At 43.8% G+C, this 18,977-nt stretch overlaps 1 protein-coding gene across 2 annotated transcripts in view; it reads left to right on the top strand.

Moving 5' to 3' along the window:
• Window positions 1-18,383, top strand: part of LOC133008875 (homeodomain-interacting protein kinase 3-like) — a 31,521-nt gene extending 13,138 nt beyond the window's left edge. The window contains exons 5-18 of one of the 2 annotated variants that reach the window (XM_061076237.1): window positions 1,664-1,787; window positions 6,180-6,299; window positions 6,749-6,835; window positions 7,031-7,215; window positions 7,498-7,663; window positions 8,141-8,264; window positions 8,385-8,479; window positions 8,921-9,072; window positions 9,262-9,423; window positions 9,506-9,862; window positions 10,531-10,692; window positions 10,780-11,054; window positions 12,755-12,906; window positions 13,819-18,383. In XM_061076237.1, coding sequence (XP_060932220.1) covers window positions 1,664-1,787; window positions 6,180-6,299; window positions 6,749-6,835; window positions 7,031-7,215; window positions 7,498-7,663; window positions 8,141-8,264; window positions 8,385-8,479; window positions 8,921-9,072; window positions 9,262-9,423; window positions 9,506-9,862; window positions 10,531-10,692; window positions 10,780-11,054; window positions 12,755-12,906; window positions 13,819-14,355 — 2,698 coding nt within the window. In that variant the 3' untranslated portion in view covers window positions 14,356-18,383. Of the gene's footprint in view, window positions 1-1,663; window positions 1,788-6,179; window positions 6,300-6,748; window positions 6,836-7,030; window positions 7,216-7,497; window positions 7,664-8,140; window positions 8,265-8,384; window positions 8,480-8,917; window positions 9,073-9,261; window positions 9,424-9,505; window positions 9,863-10,530; window positions 10,693-10,779; window positions 11,055-12,754; window positions 12,907-13,818 lie in introns of both variants that reach the window. The other variant, XM_061076236.1, reaches the window with a different exon arrangement.
• The last annotated feature ends 594 nt before the right edge of the window (window positions 18,384-18,977 follow it).

Below are 18,977 nucleotides of genomic sequence, written 5' to 3'. Positions count from 1 at the left end.
TCGGTCAAAATGAACAGGCCTAAATACCAGTTAAAACCAGAACCTTCCCGTCTGTTTCCTCAGCTTCATTACATTGTTTTTAGGTTTCTGTAATCTTGGGCAGTTGCCTAATTTGTTTTGCTTAGTTTTTGGCTTAAGTTCAAGTTTGCGCAGCGAGAGTTAAGTGGAGCCGACGGCTGTTTACATGTGCAATGCCACTGTGTTCATTGTTTACTTTAGTTATTGTATTGATGTTTTCTTTTCTCTTAAATTGAACAAATGAATCATATCTTGTGTTATTTTCCTTCGATAAATAATTGAAATGTGTCTCAAATGCCCCATGTCCTTGCTTAACTCTTTCTAATGGTGTGTCAATTGCTTTTTCTTTTCCTTCCCGTCTAAGTTATTGTTTGGTCTGACATTTTCCTCTCGGGGGCAAAACAATCTGTGGTGATCGGTAGCACTTAAAACCAGGAAAACCAGAATCATCGGTGTCTCCATTCTGCAGAATCGTTCTGTAAATATTTGAGGCCGTCCTTTTCCCCCAAGGCGCTTTCTGTTTTTCTTTTTTTTTTGCTGTTGCATAACTTGACTTCTTCTTCTTGACGGAGCAATAGGAAATGTCAAAGTGAAATTTCCTCCTGGGGGCCAGCGAGGGCGGAGAGGACAGCCTGTACTGTAAAAGTGATTGACTTGACATCTGCACATAAAGAATCACACATTCGCTCACAGTCCTAAACACGCAGCTCGTTGAGCGACGGTCCCATTTATCACCTGTAAGACTGTCACATTATGGTCTTGTGTCCGGCTGTTGCTTGGCAACAGTCATTTCCCTCGTGGTCGTCACAGCGGCGGTTGCTATTTGCAGCCCTGTTGCTCAGCTGCTGGGTCCAGGTCTAATAGCCCATTGTTTTCAAGTGCGGCCTCACAATGCTGCTGTAAGATTACCAGTCTCCATTAGAACAGCAAAGTCCCTTCTTTGAAAGAGATTTGCTTGTTGCTGGAACACTGTGCGCACGTCATATGGGTTTAATGTTCACTTTGAGTTCCCAGAGTAACGTGTTGTTGATGAGATCATCGATTCTGTCACCGAAACAGTCATGAGCTGTGATTCGCTAATTCGTGAATTTCTTTTAAATCAAATTATTATTATTAAAGAGGTGGAATAGGGTGCGATAAAGTATGAAACGTTTGCTGAGATGAGTGGAACTTTGAGGCATTCTGTAATTTTTCAAAATTATGGCACAGTCGCTACCGTAAACAAGACAGTCATGTGTTAGACAATGATTACATTCTTGAAATTAAACAAGATGAATGCCTTCCAAAACAGACATTCTTTTCAGTGTAAACTCGAGTAACAGGAAAAACAGAAACATAATGTTTGGCAAACACAACATATTTGCAATAAATTCTTACTTCTGTTGAGAAAGGTGCTGTTGACTAATGTTGTGATGTTGCGTTGCATAAAAATTGCCAGAAATACTAAATATTTAGCTTAAACTTTCGATACAGATAATTGTGGGGTTGTAACAGCATTTCTTTTATACCGGGACTCACTCCCAGTATTGATTTTGATATGGTTGACCAGTCATGTTGTCCGCTGGGCTGTGACCACGTGACTGGGTTTCGATCACACAAGGTGACGAACTCCAGACGTAACCTTTTCTCTCTTTTCTCCCTGCAGGGCTCCGGAGATTATTTTGGGCCTGCCGTTCTGCGAGGCCATCGACATGTGGTCACTGGGCTGTGTGATAGCCGAGCTCTTCTTGGGTTGGCCTCTCTACCCCGGATCGCTGGAGTATGACCAGGTAACATTCCTCTCACACATACTCACAAAGAAGCTCACACATGCACCCCCCCCCGCTGTCTTAAATGCCTTATCCCAACGTTTACCCTCATCTGGACCTTTAAGCCAAGTTGTAATCCTCATACAGCCCCCTGAAGTTGTGAGGATCGGTGTCACTGTCCCTAAAATATCCTCGCTCCGAAAGGTCTATAACTCAAACTGGTCCGCACAAAAATAGGAGAACACGCTGTCACTGGAAGAGAGGGAAGGAGATTTATCACCTCGCTGAGGGAGAGGCGCTACAGAGGACAAAATAAACAAGAATGGCACTCAGGGATCGCCCGGCCCTGCCAAGGCCCAACAGTCCCCTTAAATCTGATTTAGCTGCTCCACATTTAACACACACAAATATCATTCATCTGAGTATTCCTGATTTCTTAAATCCAGGAGTTATTCCCAGGGAAAAACGACAAATGAAAATTCTAGGGTCTGTGTTATCCCAGTGTAACTCGGTTCATTCATACTGTCTAGTTAATCCTTTATTTGTTGATGCTCCTCCTGATCTCTCAGTTGCTGTATGACCGAGGTCAACAAATCCAGCGTGAAATCCAGCTAATATTCATCTGGGCAGAGTGAATCAGGAAATTGCTCTTGGCGATGTGTGATTATCTTCCCACAGGGTTGTGTGGGTTGAACTCCGCGGCTGGGACTCGAGCTGGAGTCCCCCGGCGAGGGAGAGGGAGCATGAGAAAAGACTCGCCACACATTCACAGACCAGCCCAGGATTATTACTCTAGGCTGCTCTGTGAAGGAACAGACTCATGTTTTTAATTTACGAGTTCAGAAATTTGGACAAATGAAAAAACATTGACATCCTGGTATTGTAACACCATCCTGCAGGCATGTAGGGAAAAGATTGTTTTTGACCTTTCATGGGAGACGAGACATTTCTCTCCAAACCTCTTTGGCCATCTTTGCCATTTTAAATGTTTGAACTCCCAAAATACACAATACTACCAAACATTCCTGGACATTTAACATTTTTCACCTCCACCAAGGAGGTTATGATTTTGCCCTTTGTCCATTTTGTGTGCGATTACACAAAAACTACTCGAGGGATTTTCTAGACACTTGGAGCATGGGCCAAGAAGTAACTCCTGTGCTCTCAAAATATGAGATTTGTTTGAAATTTTCATCAATTCCCAAGTGAATAATTCATGGTTCTTAATGAAAAAAAATCAGGCACATTTAGACGACTCGCACATATGTTTTTGTGCAATTTGGTGCAGCCTGATTGAATTGAAGGGAACTTTTAGACCTTGCGCTCCGAGTGCCATTCCAGATTAAACCTGTTTGGTGAAGCCTGGTTTAAATCCTCTGCTTGCATTTGTTTTTGGAAGGTTTTTTGGCAACTTGTCACTCGTGCGTCCAGCAGCAGCAAGCAGTTTCAACAATCATCGCTCAGAGATTGTGACGGATAGAGCCCTGCTGAGCAGTGACAGCTCTGTTGTATCAATGGACACACACAGACACACACACTCGCACACTCCCGCGTACACATTGATCCCCCAAAAGCATGCAGTGCCGTGCCAAGGCTCACTGCAGTTCCACTCTACACAGCAAAATGTATTTATAAACATAAGCCTGATGGTAGACATGTGCGCTCACACACACACACACACACACACTGGTGAGCTTTCAGTGCACCATCAGCAGGTTCTGGCCTGTCAATGTGTTTGTTCTGGGCTGTATTCGTGCATGTGCGGATCTCACATGCTGTAAAAACTGTGGTATTTCATTGATCACAGAGTTTCTGGAGTATTATTCCGAGAGTGGTAATCAAGAGGGAGCAGAGAATCCAGTGAATTCCTGGAAAATCCAGCACATAACTGGAAATTATTACAGATGGCTCACTTCAAAAGAAGATAGATAGTTATAGTTGTTTTTAAGAGCTTGCAAGTAGGGTTGCAAAATTCTGGGAATTTTCAAAGTTGGAAACTTTCCATGGGAATATACGGGAATTAACGGGAATCAACAGGAATAAACTGGAAATGTTGTGGGTAATTTATATTAACTGTATTTACCTTGTCATATACAGACATAAATATCAACATTTTGTTTTGTCATAGGCTGATTTGAGCCCTGAGGAAACTTTGGGCACTTGACTATATGCTTCTGCATCGTTGTGTGATTCTTAACATAGGTCTTTGCGCATGTTTGCAAATGTACACAGCCTTTCCTTCTACATTGGAGTGGGTGAAATGTCTCCACACATGAGAGAGTGCACGTGGCATTGTTCTGTAGAATAAGATGAGAAAAAAGTTTGTAAAAAAACACTCATGCAATGCCAGAGATATAAATAGTTAGCCAAACAATTGGAATAGTCTGAAAAAATATTTTACAATTGATGGATAAATTATAATGGAAATAGGCTAGATGAACAGATGAACAATCCTCAATCAGCATGATAATATATTTTCCCAGTAATATCATGGAAACTTACCTGACTAGTCCTTCACTCTACAGCAGGCCTCAGTAGCCCTGCTGTAGAGTGAAGGATGCTGGGAGTTATCTGTGCATGTGATGGAAGAATGCTGCATTCCATCCATCTTTAAAATAGAGTTTTGAATGATGTTTTTATTGCTCAGCGTTTAATTTGCATAGTTTTTTTTTTTTTTTTCAAAATTCCCCAAATTCCCGTGCTTAATATTCCCGTGGAAAGTTTCCGGAAAGTTTCCGGAAATTTACCGGAAACTTTCCACCCCTTTGCAACCCTACTTGCAAGTCAAACTGCAGGATGGGCCGTAAACCTTGAAATGAGAAAGAACTTGTTTATGTTTACATGTTTCGAAATGTTATAGTTATATCATTTATTTATAACAGTTATATTGGTTAAAACAACTAAGTCCCTTTTGTGTGTGTGTGTGTGTTTGTGTGTTTCTTGCTGTTCTGTGATGCTGTGAAGCTGATTTAATACATGTTATTTTCAACATCTTGATTTCCTTCCAAACTGTGCATGTGAACATCTGGATTTTCTGTGTGTGTCTTCACTGGTGTGATGCAGCTGCTGTAGACATGAGATTTAAATTACGGGTCGGGCCTCTCAATAAATTGAAGACACAAGACTCTGAGGAAACTCGTCTCGGGTCAAGCACACATTTACTCCTCAGTGTCTTCGTCCACACCCAGTGAGGACACTCTCCTCAGCAACACGAGTTAGAAGTTATTTCATTATGAATATAATCTATTACCAGATGTGACAGTGATGCTGGTACTGGTGTGTGTGTGTGTGTGTGGTAGCAAAATGTGATCTGTAGACATTTAACTCAGCAGGAAGCAGGACTGAGCTGATTTTCCTACTGAACCCGGTGTTTGTTTGTGTGTCTGTGGACAGATTCTGTCACAAAGTGGATCTTTTTGACATGAAACTGTCGGTAAACAAAAGTGTCACTAATCACATGAATGAAGGTTCTGTTGTCTTCATGAATGTGATCACATGTTTATCTACAGTTTCCTGTCAAATGGCTGCTGTGAAAGAGATGTATGAAGACAGAAGGGTGTGTTCAATCCATGATTATTGAATATTGGTGTAACAATAAGGTCATGACTAGGGAGTTATGTAATAATACTATGCACTCATGTAATAATTTAATAATTACTGTGTTCTCAACCTGTTGAGAGCCTCAGCTGCTGGTGCGATCTCATCCCGTGATGGTCTCCAGTTCATTAAACATGTCAGAATCTGCTGATAACTGTGGGTGACCTCTGTGGGTGACCTCTGGTTCCCCGGCTGTCACTCTGGTGTTTGGCTTCTTCGCTGCCGATGCCTTGAGCCTGTGAGGCGTTTACAACCGTGTCAGTTTGGAAGAGCAGTAAAGGTTAAAGTGCAGACGTTTCACGTGTTGTGTTAGATAACAGACGACTCAGAGCTGGTGGACAAACTCCAGGTCTCCCTGATTAACATCGAACACATGTTGACATGGGGTAGATAATATAATGAACGAGGCAGGACATGATTTATATCTATTTTAGAATATAATGTATATAATATTCAGTGAAGGCAGCTTCATGTTCTTAAACAGCCTCGTGGTCTGAACTGGGCTGAAACCTGAAGACACTGATCAGCTTTAAAAACTAAATGAATGCACCTGGACGCTAACAAGCCGTTGACGTAAAGCTCGATAATGTAAATGTCTGGACTGCGTCAGCTGAACTAAAGACCGTAGATTCAGTAATTGGGTAACATTTATTGAATTACATCCAAGTCAATGATCTTGTTTTCAGCCATGTGGTTGTCCTGTGTTTTCTGTCTCCACCTCCTCATTCCTCTGTTGTTTCGTCCCATAATAACTGAGTTTGCTAATAACCCCCCCGTCCCTTCCTCCACCCTTTCCCCTGTGTTTCCTGTCTCCAGATCCGGTACATCTCTCAGACTCAGGGCCTGCCTGCCGAGCAGCTGCTCAACAAGGGGACCAAGACGTCTCGCTTCTTCTCCAAAGAGTCGGACTCTCCCTACGCCTCCTGGAGACTCAAAGTACATGCACACAAATCGCACACAAATCACACAAACGTGCAGACACAATGCGCACATCCTGCTGCCAACCGCACATCGTAGTGATGGGGACATGCAACGAGCTTGGAACTGAAAAGAGCACACGATGTACTTGTTGCATGGCATTAATGCCGGCAGAAGAAAGCTTAGAGTAGCAGAACGTTCTCGATGGGGAAACAGCTGCGTGAGATTTGCAAAACAGGACAAAGCCTTCACACCCTGAAGAAACCTCGGGGGAGTGTGACACTGTGCTTAGACTACCTGTCAAGCTCATTCCAAATGAATAACAAATGGATGTGAGCCCAATAGTTCATTTCAGACTTCCTCTGTTTATTTGTTCTGATAATTTTACCTTTTATTCCTCCATGAATGTCCACACTCCAACAACATACTTGAAATTCTTCAACCTAATACCTCTGTTCTCCTTTCAGACGACAGAACAGCACGAGAAAGAGACGGGACTAAAATCCAAAGAGGCCAGGAAGTACATCTTCAGCTGCCTGGACGACGTAGCACATGTGAGTACAACCACTTCATGTTCAGTGCTACGGTTATCAGTGCCATTTTGAAAACTCAAATTCAAACAAATACAAATTAATGTCCTTATAATGACGTCCACTGAAAACCTTGTATTTAAAATATCAGTGGATCATGTGTTCCTGTGTGGTTCTCATAAGCAGCGTGTTCTCCCCCGCTGTGCTTCCATCCCTCAGGTGAACCTGGTGCTGAGTCCTGACAACTGTGACATGCAGGCGGACAAGGCGGACCGGAGGGAGTTTGTGTCCCTGCTGAAGAGCATGCTGCTGATAGATGCCGAGAACAGGACTGTTCCCACCGCTGTTCTCAATCACCCCTTCCTCACGATGACTCATCTGCTGGATTACCCACATACTAACCAGTAAGGGTCTCATAGCTGTAACACACATGTATAGAGTTGAAATAACTGCAGTAAAATGAAAGCAACTTAAAGAATCTCAAGACCTAATCACAGAATTTGTTATTACAAGGCAAAACGTGATGCTTGGAGTTACATAAAGCAGAAGTCATAACGATATCAACACCCTCTTTGTGCCTAATGAATGAAAACACTTTCATTTAGGACGTTTGGGCAAAATTGAGTTTTAACAAATCATAGAAATGTCCCTCCTCACTCGATGCCAACTCCTCTGTCTTCCTCCAGTGTGCAGTCGTCTTTCCGCATCATGGACATGTGCCACAGCGGCCCAACCAATGCGGTCTTTGACGCTCTCAACCAGAACACCATTCATTTCTCCAGACCTCCTGTGGTGCCCGCCGGCTCCTCTGGCCTCCCACTGGGCTACAGCAACATACCAGTCCACCCTCAGGTCAGACACCGGAGCTGGGAGAGCGTATACTTTACCTCAATTTTAGCCAGTGCCTCGGTAATCTTTTATATCTGTGTTACCAAGACGCCACCGTCAGTTCTTTTTTTAAACTCCTATCAGGGACATTGAGCCTTTCATCCAGCATGGCTGTGTTAATTGAATTATGCTACTACACATTGTGTCTTGGTGTCACTTCATTTTTCTCAGAACAGAGAACATAAATAAATACCTATAAATATGTCAAGTCCTTGGTTACGCAATGTTTTGTGTGAACTGTTTCTATAACGTTGCCCCAACGAGAGAATCATCAGCAACTCAGCACCCTCGAAAATAATCGTGTTTGTGCTCAACTGCCATGTTTGTGCTTTTCTTTTCCTCTCCTGACGTTTCTCCTTTCCCATTTATTTCTCTTTTCTGCTTCCAACCTCATCTCGCCCTGCCACTGGCTCCCTCTGCTCTTTTACTTATCGAATTCAGGCGTTAACCCAGTCGGGTCCCTCGGTGATGCATCCAGGGATCGCCCTGACAACTGGGAACGGTCAGTTTGGCTGCAGCGACTCGTTCCCACCTGCCCTTCTCCTGTGCCCCCCCCCCATGCAAGGTATCCAGCCTGCTGCCAAACATCTCACATTTTAAATCACTATGGTTATTGTAGCTTCACCAAAGATGCATATCAATTTATGAATAACTTATTGGTTCTTTATGCTTTTCTTTTTTAAAGGTAACCTTAATCAACAAGCAGGGTATTCTGTTCCCATGGTAACTCAGGCCCCTCCCATGCAGCCCCTACCAGTGAGGCCTGGTGTAATAGCTCAGGTAAGACAAATAGGAATTGATGTGCAGTGACTGTGGAACTTCGAAGTAAACAATTAATCCAGGGTTTCTGTGTATTATGTTATGTACTAGGTCTTAGATGTGTTGATGATACTTCACCTTATCTTTAACTATGGGGAAGTAAGTAAGTAAATCTTGGACTCTGGTACAGCTTCAAATCTGTTGTCCTGGACATATATCTAAAATTTGATTGAACTTGTAACCCTGTAGAGCAAAATATTCTGTATTTCATTAAGTTCTACCTGCAGCACACAGTCCTGGTCTTAGGGTGATGTGTCCCTGAGCAGGATTTAGACTCTTGAACTTAACCTCTGACCCCGGGTGTCAGGCCCAGATCCACGAGAGCTAATGGAGCTCATACTCATGTGGCTCGGTAGATGATCACACACCATCTCTGATTTTCCTCCCCTGTCCCGGCAGCAGGCCTGGTCCAGCCGGGGGCAGCAGCTCCTGGTCCCAGCAGCCTGGCAGCAGATGACTCCCGTGGGTCCTCCTCCTTCTCACCCGCCTCCACCACCTCCTTCCTCCTTAACCAACGACGCCACAGCCGGCCATCAGAGGATCAGCGACTGGGGGTGAGTCACCAGACTCAGCCATGCAGACTTCAAGTCTGGGCATTTCTTTATTTATACATTTGAATGGAGAATGAAATGTTTGTGTTGCATTCAAATCGGTGACCACAAGGGAGCCTGGTGTAAAATGGGCCCAGAGTTGATGCTGTTTTTTTGCTCCAAGTATAAAAGTGTGTTATTTTTGTCTTGCAGGAAAATGCGTCCCCACGGCAACCACTACACTTCAGTGATTCAACAGCCTCTCCTGACCAATCAGATGACAGCTCTCTCTGCCCATCAGCCAATCAACATCGGCATAGCTCATGTTGTGTGGCCCCAGCCGGCCAGTAAGAGGAACAGACACAGTCACAACCGGTGAGATTCTGCATCTTAGTCATGTCTTTAAACTGCTCTTCCATTTTAATTACAGCTAACATGAAAACTGCTGTGTTAATAGGAACCTGTCCCACCACAATAACATCCACATGGCAGTGTGTCGGACCTCCAAGATGGCTGATGTTGTTAGACACGCAGGGAGAGGGCAGCCTCAGAGAGCGCCGCCTCGGGTGGAGACCAGGAAAGTGGAGGTTCAGAACACCGACGAGGAGGAAGAGGATGCCGAGGAGGAAGTGAGCTGCTTCAGAGAGGTGGTGCCGAACGGCAACAGACAGCTGGACCTGTCCAGTCAACAGCAGAGAGACGTGGCTGTGCTGATGGGCGACACGCCGAGTCCGGTGCACAGCGTGGTCAGCATCCGCAGTGAGCTGACTGACGGAGAGGAGGAGGATGAAGACCCACAGAGGTGCCTGAGAGGGTGAGTTACATCAAAGACAATGTATGTTGATTATGATCAGTACCTGTTAGTTTTCAGCAGCTGCATGAGCCTTTGTAACAGGAAGTGTCTGCAGCAATCAAGTACTCATCTTTAACTTTGTTTGAGCCTTGAGATCTTTTCTATTCACATCTGCCCTGAGGAATCTGATCACACAGGGACAGCTCTAAGTTTATCCTTCCACACCTGATATAACTCTTACGAAGAAATCTACAGATACATTTAAAATATCAAATCATGTTGGTGTGAGAGGCACAAGCAAGAGCTTCGTGATTCTATGTCAGAATTAAAAAAAAAGATTTTACACATTTGAAAGATAAAAAAAGAAAACCTACATTTGTCTGTCTGTGTTGATATCAAGTCAGTGGCCACAAAAAAAAAATCGATGCATGTGAAACACTGAGAAGTGTAAAAATAGTTTGGTTTCTTATGAACCTGCAGAAGAGGATCAGCTGAGTGGGCGGTTCCTCACATGTGATGCAGGAAACAATAAAGCTCAGACAGACCGCTTCTGAGAAAGTGGTCAGAGTGATGGTATCTCAAGTGTCTCTCAGAGCTGTGCACTGGAGATCAGATCGCTCAGACCGGATGTGAATAACCAGGTTTGAAGGAGGCCTTAGAAACTCTAACCCGCTCGTCTCTGTCTGTAGGTGCAAAGAGGAGTGTGCGTGTGAGGCCTGCAGAAACACCAGTGTGTCCATGGAGAGGGTGTGTTCTCTGAGCAGCCCTGACAGCAGCCTGAGCACCAACTCCTACAACTCCAACTCTCTTCACTCCAGCCCCTCTGTGTCTCCCTGCAAGAGACCCAACAGGTCTGTGGACGCGTGATCTCGTCTCCAAATAACAGAGATTCTTAAACTCCAGTTCAACTCCAGCTCATTGTTTGTTTTTCTTCTCAGCATGTCTGAGGACGACGGCCATGAGAGTGGCTGTGACACAGTGGAAGGTTCCCCCACGTCCGACACATCCATCTCCCCACGTGGAAACAGCCACTACCGTTACCTGGATAATGGCAACCACATCACCCGCCCGGCTGTGACTTCCATGGTGGCACCGCTGCCTGCGCCTGCAGTGCACGGCAGGACTCCCCACCATGTCCGGACAATGGTGGTTCCACCAATGAGAGTGCAGAACAACAACACTTATGGAACAGAGCAGCGTGTCCTGAGAACGGGTCAGTGGAAATATATATATATATTTTAACAACAAATGTTTGTGCTCATACTTAAAAGCTTTTATTTATAATATTGAGCAGACAAATCTTTAAGGAGTGTGTTGTATTTGGATACTAACACCAAGATAATTGATTTTCCACAAATGTGCCTCCTCTTGCTCCTTGTCCTGTGGTCACCTCTGCTTTGGTGGTGTCTGCTCTGCAGGTCATAGGGAAGCAGTAGGGCCTTACTGCCCCCTAGTGGGTGATAGAGGTTGTAACAGGTGATCATGAGACACAAGCAGAGAACTGGCCTCTGCAGTCTAATACCTCAGAGATGCATCCACAGCAGGGAACCCTCACATCTCCTGTGATTATTCTTTCAATGCTTTCCCTCCACCAAAACCACGAGGAAGATGTCTAAAGAAGAAAGTGAAAAATCTCTGGCCAGCAGAGCAGCTGTGTTCATTCCTCAGAACTTTATTGAGTTATGTTAACCATAAAAAGTTACTATTACATTTTTAATTTCTCACCTTCTGGTAAAACCTCAGTGAGTTTTTGAATTTTAATATTGTACAAAACAAACTAAAATGATGGAAGCTCTTCTTCTTGGAAGCAGTGTTAGAAATAATCCAGTGTTTATTTTCTTGTTATTTCATTGGCCTTTTTTTTTCTTACAGTAGAGGAAGCAGGGGAAGGTTTTCTTCACAACAGGATAGTAACCATGTGGTTTTAGTGGTTGGGGGGGAAAGGTGGATGCATTTCATTGGGTATTAGGTCAGAGGTCATGTTTTCTCCACCGGTTCTTGCCACACAGCAAAAGTTGCCCTCAGGCACTGACCTGAGATCAGTTTCACTTCATCTGGACTCCCCAGACTTTAATTTGTTGTTAATGGTCTTGTGAATTTCAAACTGACTCAGATCAGAGTCCAGGGATCAACTTTGCGTCTCAGGCGTCTGTTTTGAGTGCCAACAAACTCTGTGTCCTTCTTCCTCAACTTTATGGATGTTATTGTCTCAGTGCAGAGTTTTATAGGAGATTCACAACTGTTGAGTCGTGACCGACAGCTCTGATCTTTTAATGACAGCAGTTACACTGTGGCTATAAAATGCTGAATCAACATTCCTCTTGGACGTCATTTAAAGTCCACACAGACTGTTACCCAGAGGGTGTGGCACGGTTCAGCAGTAGAAAGTGGTGCTTTACTGTTCTGTGGCCAGTGTGTAGTTGAATATTGTCATTAGTGGTTGAAACCGAGCTGCACCTCAACATGTAAAACCTCTATTTGTTAGGTTTGTAACTCTTTAACCTTTTAAATGTTAAGGTAATATCTAATTGCATAAGCTCTGACATCATACCTGAAACTCGCCAGTGCCCATCACAGTCTCCTCAGATGTTTTCATTTCAGCCACATTCACAGCTTCATTTTATGCAGAGTATCATTGTAATGATAAGAAGCATCAGGACTAAACAAGTAAACAACAATAGAAACACAAGGAAAAATTGCAATAATATATTAATTGTGAACAGGTTGCACATATAAGATATTGAAATAATACATTTTGCAGTGGTTCAAATGCTCAAAAAAGGATCTGAGTTCTGTCTAAAGTCACTTTGCCTGTTTTTTTTAAATCTCTGGTGTGTTCTTGTTTGTGATGTGAAGTCGTCGCTGCTCCGCTGCCTCTGTACCGGACTCACTTGTGTCTTCTCTCTGTTCCAGTCTCAGAGTCCTGGTCCCGGTCCAAAGGGCGCTGCAGTCTCATAGGACAGCACAGCAGTCCCTCTTCTGCCCCCCTCCTCCCCTCCGGCCCCCTCCTGTCCAGGCAGCAAACGGCCGCAGGGCAGCACCTGCCTCCTCTGGCCTTTGGACAGGTTTGGTTATTTCCCTTCCTCTTGTTTAATATTCTGTATCAGTGACTGGGCGGGAGCTGAAGCCTCAAATATCTATCGGGGAATTTTAATGGGACGAGCTTTGCTACCGAGCTCCGGGACATTTTCGTTTGAGTAACGGGCTTAAAGTTGAATAACAGAAAGATGAAGCTGGTCTCTCAAATAAATCCGCAGATATATATTGTAGATTTGAAAATAATTGGGGCTGTGTTGATATTTAAATGAGCTTGTATAAACCAACCTTGGGTTACGTAAAGATAAGTGAAGCCAGGTGTTGGAACCAGATGTTTTATAATACAAACTCCATTCTATAGCTGGTGTGATGCAATCTTCCTCTCAGGCCCGACATGCTGAGGACTTTGATACGACTCTCACGCTAGTAGCTGGTTAGCTTAGCATAAAGACTTTCCAAATACACACTGAGGACTTTGATACGACTCTCACGCTAGTAGCTGGTTAGCTTAGCATAAAGACTTTCCAAATACACACTGAGGACTTTGATACGACTCTCACACTAGTAGCTGGTTAGCTTAGCATAAAGACTTTCCAAATACACACTGAGGACTTTGATACGACTCTCACGCTAGTAGCTGGTTAGCTTAGCATAAAGACTTTCCAAATACACACTGAGGACTTTGATACGACTCTCACGCTAGTAGCTGGTTAGCTTAGCATAAAGACTAGAAGCGGGGGGGATTCTTCAACACAGCATGATATTCATTTAGTAAATTATGCTCCCAGTTAAAGTCAAATAGATGATTAATCTCTTTATGTGTCTTTGAGCTGCGTCAGGCTCCTCCCCCTGCTCCTCCAAATATGGTCACATCTGATTTTTGAACTCGAGGTTTCAAATCAAAATGGCCACTCACACAACCGAATGTCTCTGTGTTCCAGGTGCAGCCGTACGGTTCAAACCACAAAGAGTGGAACGGCAACTATGGGCCTCTGCGACCTCATGCCTACATCCCCCCCACTGTCCACACACACACCTTCACCCACCTGCCCCACAGCAGCCCCACCCACACCTCCGCCGGCCCACACACACACACCCTGCTGTCCTACGGCCCCGGTGGCCCCCTCACCACCGCCCACCACCCCCACCCCATCCTGCCCTCTCGCCCTCCTCCCCCTCTCCTCCAGCACAGCTATGGTCTCACCCACCCACAAGGAGGCACTATAGTTCACCAGGTGACCCTGGGCATCAGCGCCCACCCCCACCACCATGGACATCCCGCTCACAGGCTCCTCCCCTCCCCGACCATCCACCCGCACCACCAGCCCAGCTACGCCCACCTCCCCCACCAGTTCAAGCCTGCCTTCCCCCCCCCACCGCCCCCCCCTCACCCCTACATGGCCTCGCCAGCTGCCTACACCGGCTTCCCTCTGAGCCCCACCAAGCTCAGCCACCACCCACAGTTCTCCTATATCTGAGGTCGCGGGCCGGGCCGCTGCAGCTCCCCCTGCTGGGGAGGAGGGGCAACGCGAGACGGAGTGGGGCTGCGACCTGGGCAGGTAGAGCGAGTGGCCGAGCACAAAACGGACACTTTTGATGACGAAGACGAGGATGATGGGAATATGGTTAAGGAGAAGAGGATGGAAAATTGTGTATTCAGAGAGAAAAGATGTTTTGTGAAGCCTCCTTCCCGTGGAGGTTTCACGTCACAAGTCACAGACGACATCGGATCTGATGGACTTCCTGCGAAATCAGCAGGTTTCAGCCGTCGGAGGAAACCGATTAAAACTGCAAAGCTTTATAAAAGAGAACATTACACGAGTGGAACGATTCACACGTGATGATGACAAGGATTTGTTCATTAAGAATGTCCTTTGCACATTACCTCCTGTCTTTGAGTGTTGTGTTGTGATCTAATTAGAGGCTGGAATTCGCTTGTTGTCGTCGTGTGGGTGTGGGATCGCTCAGCCCCCCCCCCCCCTTTCCCTTTATCTTCGTTGCCTTGTAGCACGTGCTCGCCCGCTCAGATCTGCTCGTTAAGCCATCCCAGTCTGTGTTAACCAGGACCCAGCGCTCCTGTCTCTGTTCCAGGCAGAACTTTGCTGCTGCCGCCTCCTAGTGCCTTAAAAACCAGAGTCTACGACCTAACTTCAGGAGCTTCTATAGATTGTACATTTAAATGGGCTTGCAGCACTTAACCTTCAGACTCTGATCACTTTGGGCTTATCGGACGAACACGAGGATAACGCTTGTGGTTGGGTTTTTTTAAAATATTGGACTTCAGTTTTGCTTTCTAACTCAAGAGTATGGATTTACTTTAGCTAGAGGCTGCACATTTAGGGCTTTGACTGAATGAGCTTTTTAATGTACATAGAGAGTGATTTGATATTTTGATAATCGATTTCTATTCACTATAGTACTTAATTCATAACAGTATTGTCACTGTTTACTGTAACTGCAATACAATCTAGATAGCCTCTGGGTTGCTGTGTTTTTATTATTTCATGCATTTAGGGCAGACTTGCAGTAATGCATCCTATGTTTTAGAGTGTTTTATTTTGGGGAGTGGCATAGACTTAAAGAGAATTAAGTTTTTATCTTTTAAATGCTTGTCAGTGTTTGAAATAATCAGCTTACAGTGTCATTGCTGGGCTATTGAGTGTTAGAGGTGTATTGGTAATTGTTTAACATATTTTTGTGAGATGAATTTTGTCCATGTATTGAAGCCTGTTGTCAGTTTTGATACATTCCTTCAGGGTGGATGCATAGCCTTGATTTTTGTGCGTTTGTGTGAGTGCGTGTGTGTTTGATTTCTCGTGTGTAGTGGAGCTGCGTCTTTACCTGTCGTCATATCAACTGGTATTTTACTCCAATCAGCACCAAAGACTGTTCATGAATCATTTCTGAAGCATGGTCGATACGATTTCTCCCTTTCACCTCCGGCGTACTGTCGCAGTTATCAACATCGGATTATATATATATTGTGAGATCTCTATTTTGCGAAAAAACCAATGAGGTTGAGGTTTTATTTTTCTGAGCTATGTTTGGCTAATTGTATTTGGAATGTATAGTTATAGTATAATAAGCTGCTATGTACTGATTATCCGCCACTTTCGTAGCTGTGAATTTAGAGGACTAATCTCGTTCTAGCCTGCAACTCTCTCTTCTGCATCGTAGTTCACGCGACTATATGCGATAGAAGTGGGTTTTATTTTGATCCTAGAGTATATTGAATGCTATTCCTATATGCTAGTGCCTCTGTATATTGGCTTTGTTGTTTTGAAGTGATTGTAAACTGCTGTAATGGAAGTTATGAGTTTTCTTTTTTTATTTTATTCTGTTGCTTTTTGGTGTGTGTGTTAATGTGTGTTTTTTGTGTGTGTGTGTATTTAGCATCAGTATTTCAAACGTAGGCTGGGTTTCACTCTTTGATTCTGTAACCGGTGTGTCGTTGACGTATTATTGTGTTTCACGTTCGGTTTCCTCTGATGACACGGCTTTTGTTTCTCCGTTATCGGACTGTGTTCGCGACTCCTTGTACTGTACTGAACTTAGTGCCTTCCTTCAAAACGCGTGGATATCAAAGCGGTTTCTGAAATTCGTTGACTCATTTCCTCCTCCTGAAGGGAATCAGCTCCTGTTTTCACATCTCAAAAAAAAACCCAAAGTTGTTTGTTTGACTAAGATGAGGACGGGAAACAAACAGAATCCTAAGAAAGTCAGGGATTGTGTTACTCTGCTCGACACCGTGCAGTGCTAAGAAACCTGGGGCCTGAAAACACAAGTACAGAGCTTTACTCTCACAACGTGAATGTATTTGTGGACGTCAACACATCTGCTTTTGGTTCCGTGGATGAGTTGTTCTCCATTTCTAGTGGCTACACAGCATGTTCCTCTCATTCTGTGCCGGGGGATGTTGATAGTTGGAGTTGATCAGCTAGATGTCGCCATGTGTTTCCGTCAGGGCTTCTTTCAAAATGCTTTATCAATCGTACTCAAAGTGTTGGTCCAAAGCTGTCATCGACTCCTCCTACTACCTTGTAATTGTTTGGCTATATGGCTTGTTGAGTAATGGGTTTATTTTGTGTACTCGTCTAAATAATCTACTGTGTTGACGAATCCTTAAACGAGAGGATGTGCTCTGCTCGGCTTGGAGTGCAGTCTATTATTATTATTATAACTGATTGGTGTGTGTGTGTGTGTGTGTCACACAATCGTGATCTGTACTTAAAGTGCTGTGCAGCCTCGCCGCCTGTGATGAGATGTGCCCTCCCCCCCCACCACCACCACCACCACCACCACTCTGGGTTGATTGTTCATGACGGATAATCCCGTCTCACTGCAGCTTTACCCCGACGGCGTCAAAGTCACCAGAGGGTCACACCCCCCAGCGTTCAAATATTCAAACAAGCACCGGGAGCCTCAGATGACAGAGCAGGGACTCTTCAGATACTAAAACTAATTCTGCGTTAAGTCATTAAATAGAATGTACCTTTGACGAGACCCAACAGGACCTGAGTTTCTTTAAATTCTATCGAGCTGCACACACTCAGAAGCTGTGTCTCCACTGCAGGAACCTTTCACCCTGGAACGAGGAACCCTTACTGGAACCTTTCACTCCAGGTCCAGGATCTAAATCAATTCTTTCTGACCCATAACAAGTGATAGATATCAGTACCATAGATTTGACCTCATGTAGGAGACTCATCATGACTTATTCCCTAGAAGATTGATGACCGTTAACGGCTCGATACGATACACACCGAAACCTAATCGCTTGTTTCTTGGCCTGTGTTTCATCTCAACACAAAGTTTAGTGGAAATTCGTTGGGTCGTTTTTGTGTAATCTTGTCCACAAAGAAACAAATGGAGGTTAAAAAAAAGAAAACAATAATTCAACGCTCTCTATTTTGTCTTTGAGGGTTCTGTTCCCTGTTCTGCCTCTGTCGGTTCCCTCATGTCTGAACCACCTTCCCTTTAAACACGGCTCATCTCATTTGAGTCCAGGGCGGGAAAACAACTAGTGTGAAATTCGACTCCTCAGACGTTCTAGGTAGATTTTTGTACCACAACTATAATTGTGTTGACATTTATTGTATTTAGACACAAATATGTAGACTTGATTGCTAAATTGAAACTGTTACTGTTCTGAATATGTGTAGGTTTGTGTGGCTTTATGAGTTAATTTGTTTTTCTTTTGATTTGTTGTTCTTTTCCTTTTAATGCTACACTAGTTTGACATGTAGCAACTGCACTGTGCAATATAAAACAATACGAGGACTGGGAAAATGATTATTTGGATGTAATAACGTGTCTTACCAGTTTGCAGTCGTTTTTCTCCCCCCCCCCTCTAGTTCTCAGTGAGTTCAATGTGACCAAGCCTTATGTACTTTGTCACAAAAAGCGGGTCCTTCTTGGTGACTCTTATTGGTGAGTGTCAAATTATGAATTGATGGTTGTACTATGTCAAGATTCACTTTGAATTAAAAAAATATCTTTTGCTTCACTCGCTGTTTGTCATCGTTGTTGATTCAGAGTTTGTGGGTTGCAGCGTTTGTCGAAGGGTCCACAGAGAGATGAGCGGTTTTAGTCGTTTGATATTTATGATTTTAAAGTTTTTCTTTAGCCCTCAATGAGTCGGCCACGTCAGCAATAAGTCTGTGGCTATAATAAAGGAACTGTTACCTCCTAAAGTTTCTCTTTTGTAAAATGAATTGTGCAGAATATGAATATTTTGTGGCCAAACGTAAAAACAGCGTAAACACACCTGGATCCATGAGTGAACCAATGTTTCAATATATATATATATATTGAAACGTATATATAAAGAAAATTTGTCCGTAGATGGTTTTGTCCTTATTTTTTATAAAATTTTAAACTGTAATGCTAATATATATTATATACATATTTTTGAGTCCATTCCAAGGTTTTAAAATAAGTTTTCAAAGAATTATATTTTCCTACGATTTATTCTAAATAAAACCATTGCCATGTATCCTGTCTACACCGTCGAACCCTTTATTATTTAGTGGTTGTGTTTGTTTTTACAGTCATTTAAGTTTTTTACGTTCTATTCGCATCCAATTGTACATTTAAAGAT

The sequence above is a fragment of the Limanda limanda genome, chromosome 8, assembly GCF_963576545.1.
Source record: "Limanda limanda chromosome 8, fLimLim1.1, whole genome shotgun sequence".
Taxonomy (NCBI): Eukaryota; Metazoa; Chordata; class Actinopteri; order Pleuronectiformes; family Pleuronectidae; genus Limanda; species Limanda limanda.
The sequence above is the reverse complement of the archived record's forward strand: the minus strand, read 5'-3'. Positions and strand labels throughout refer to the sequence as shown.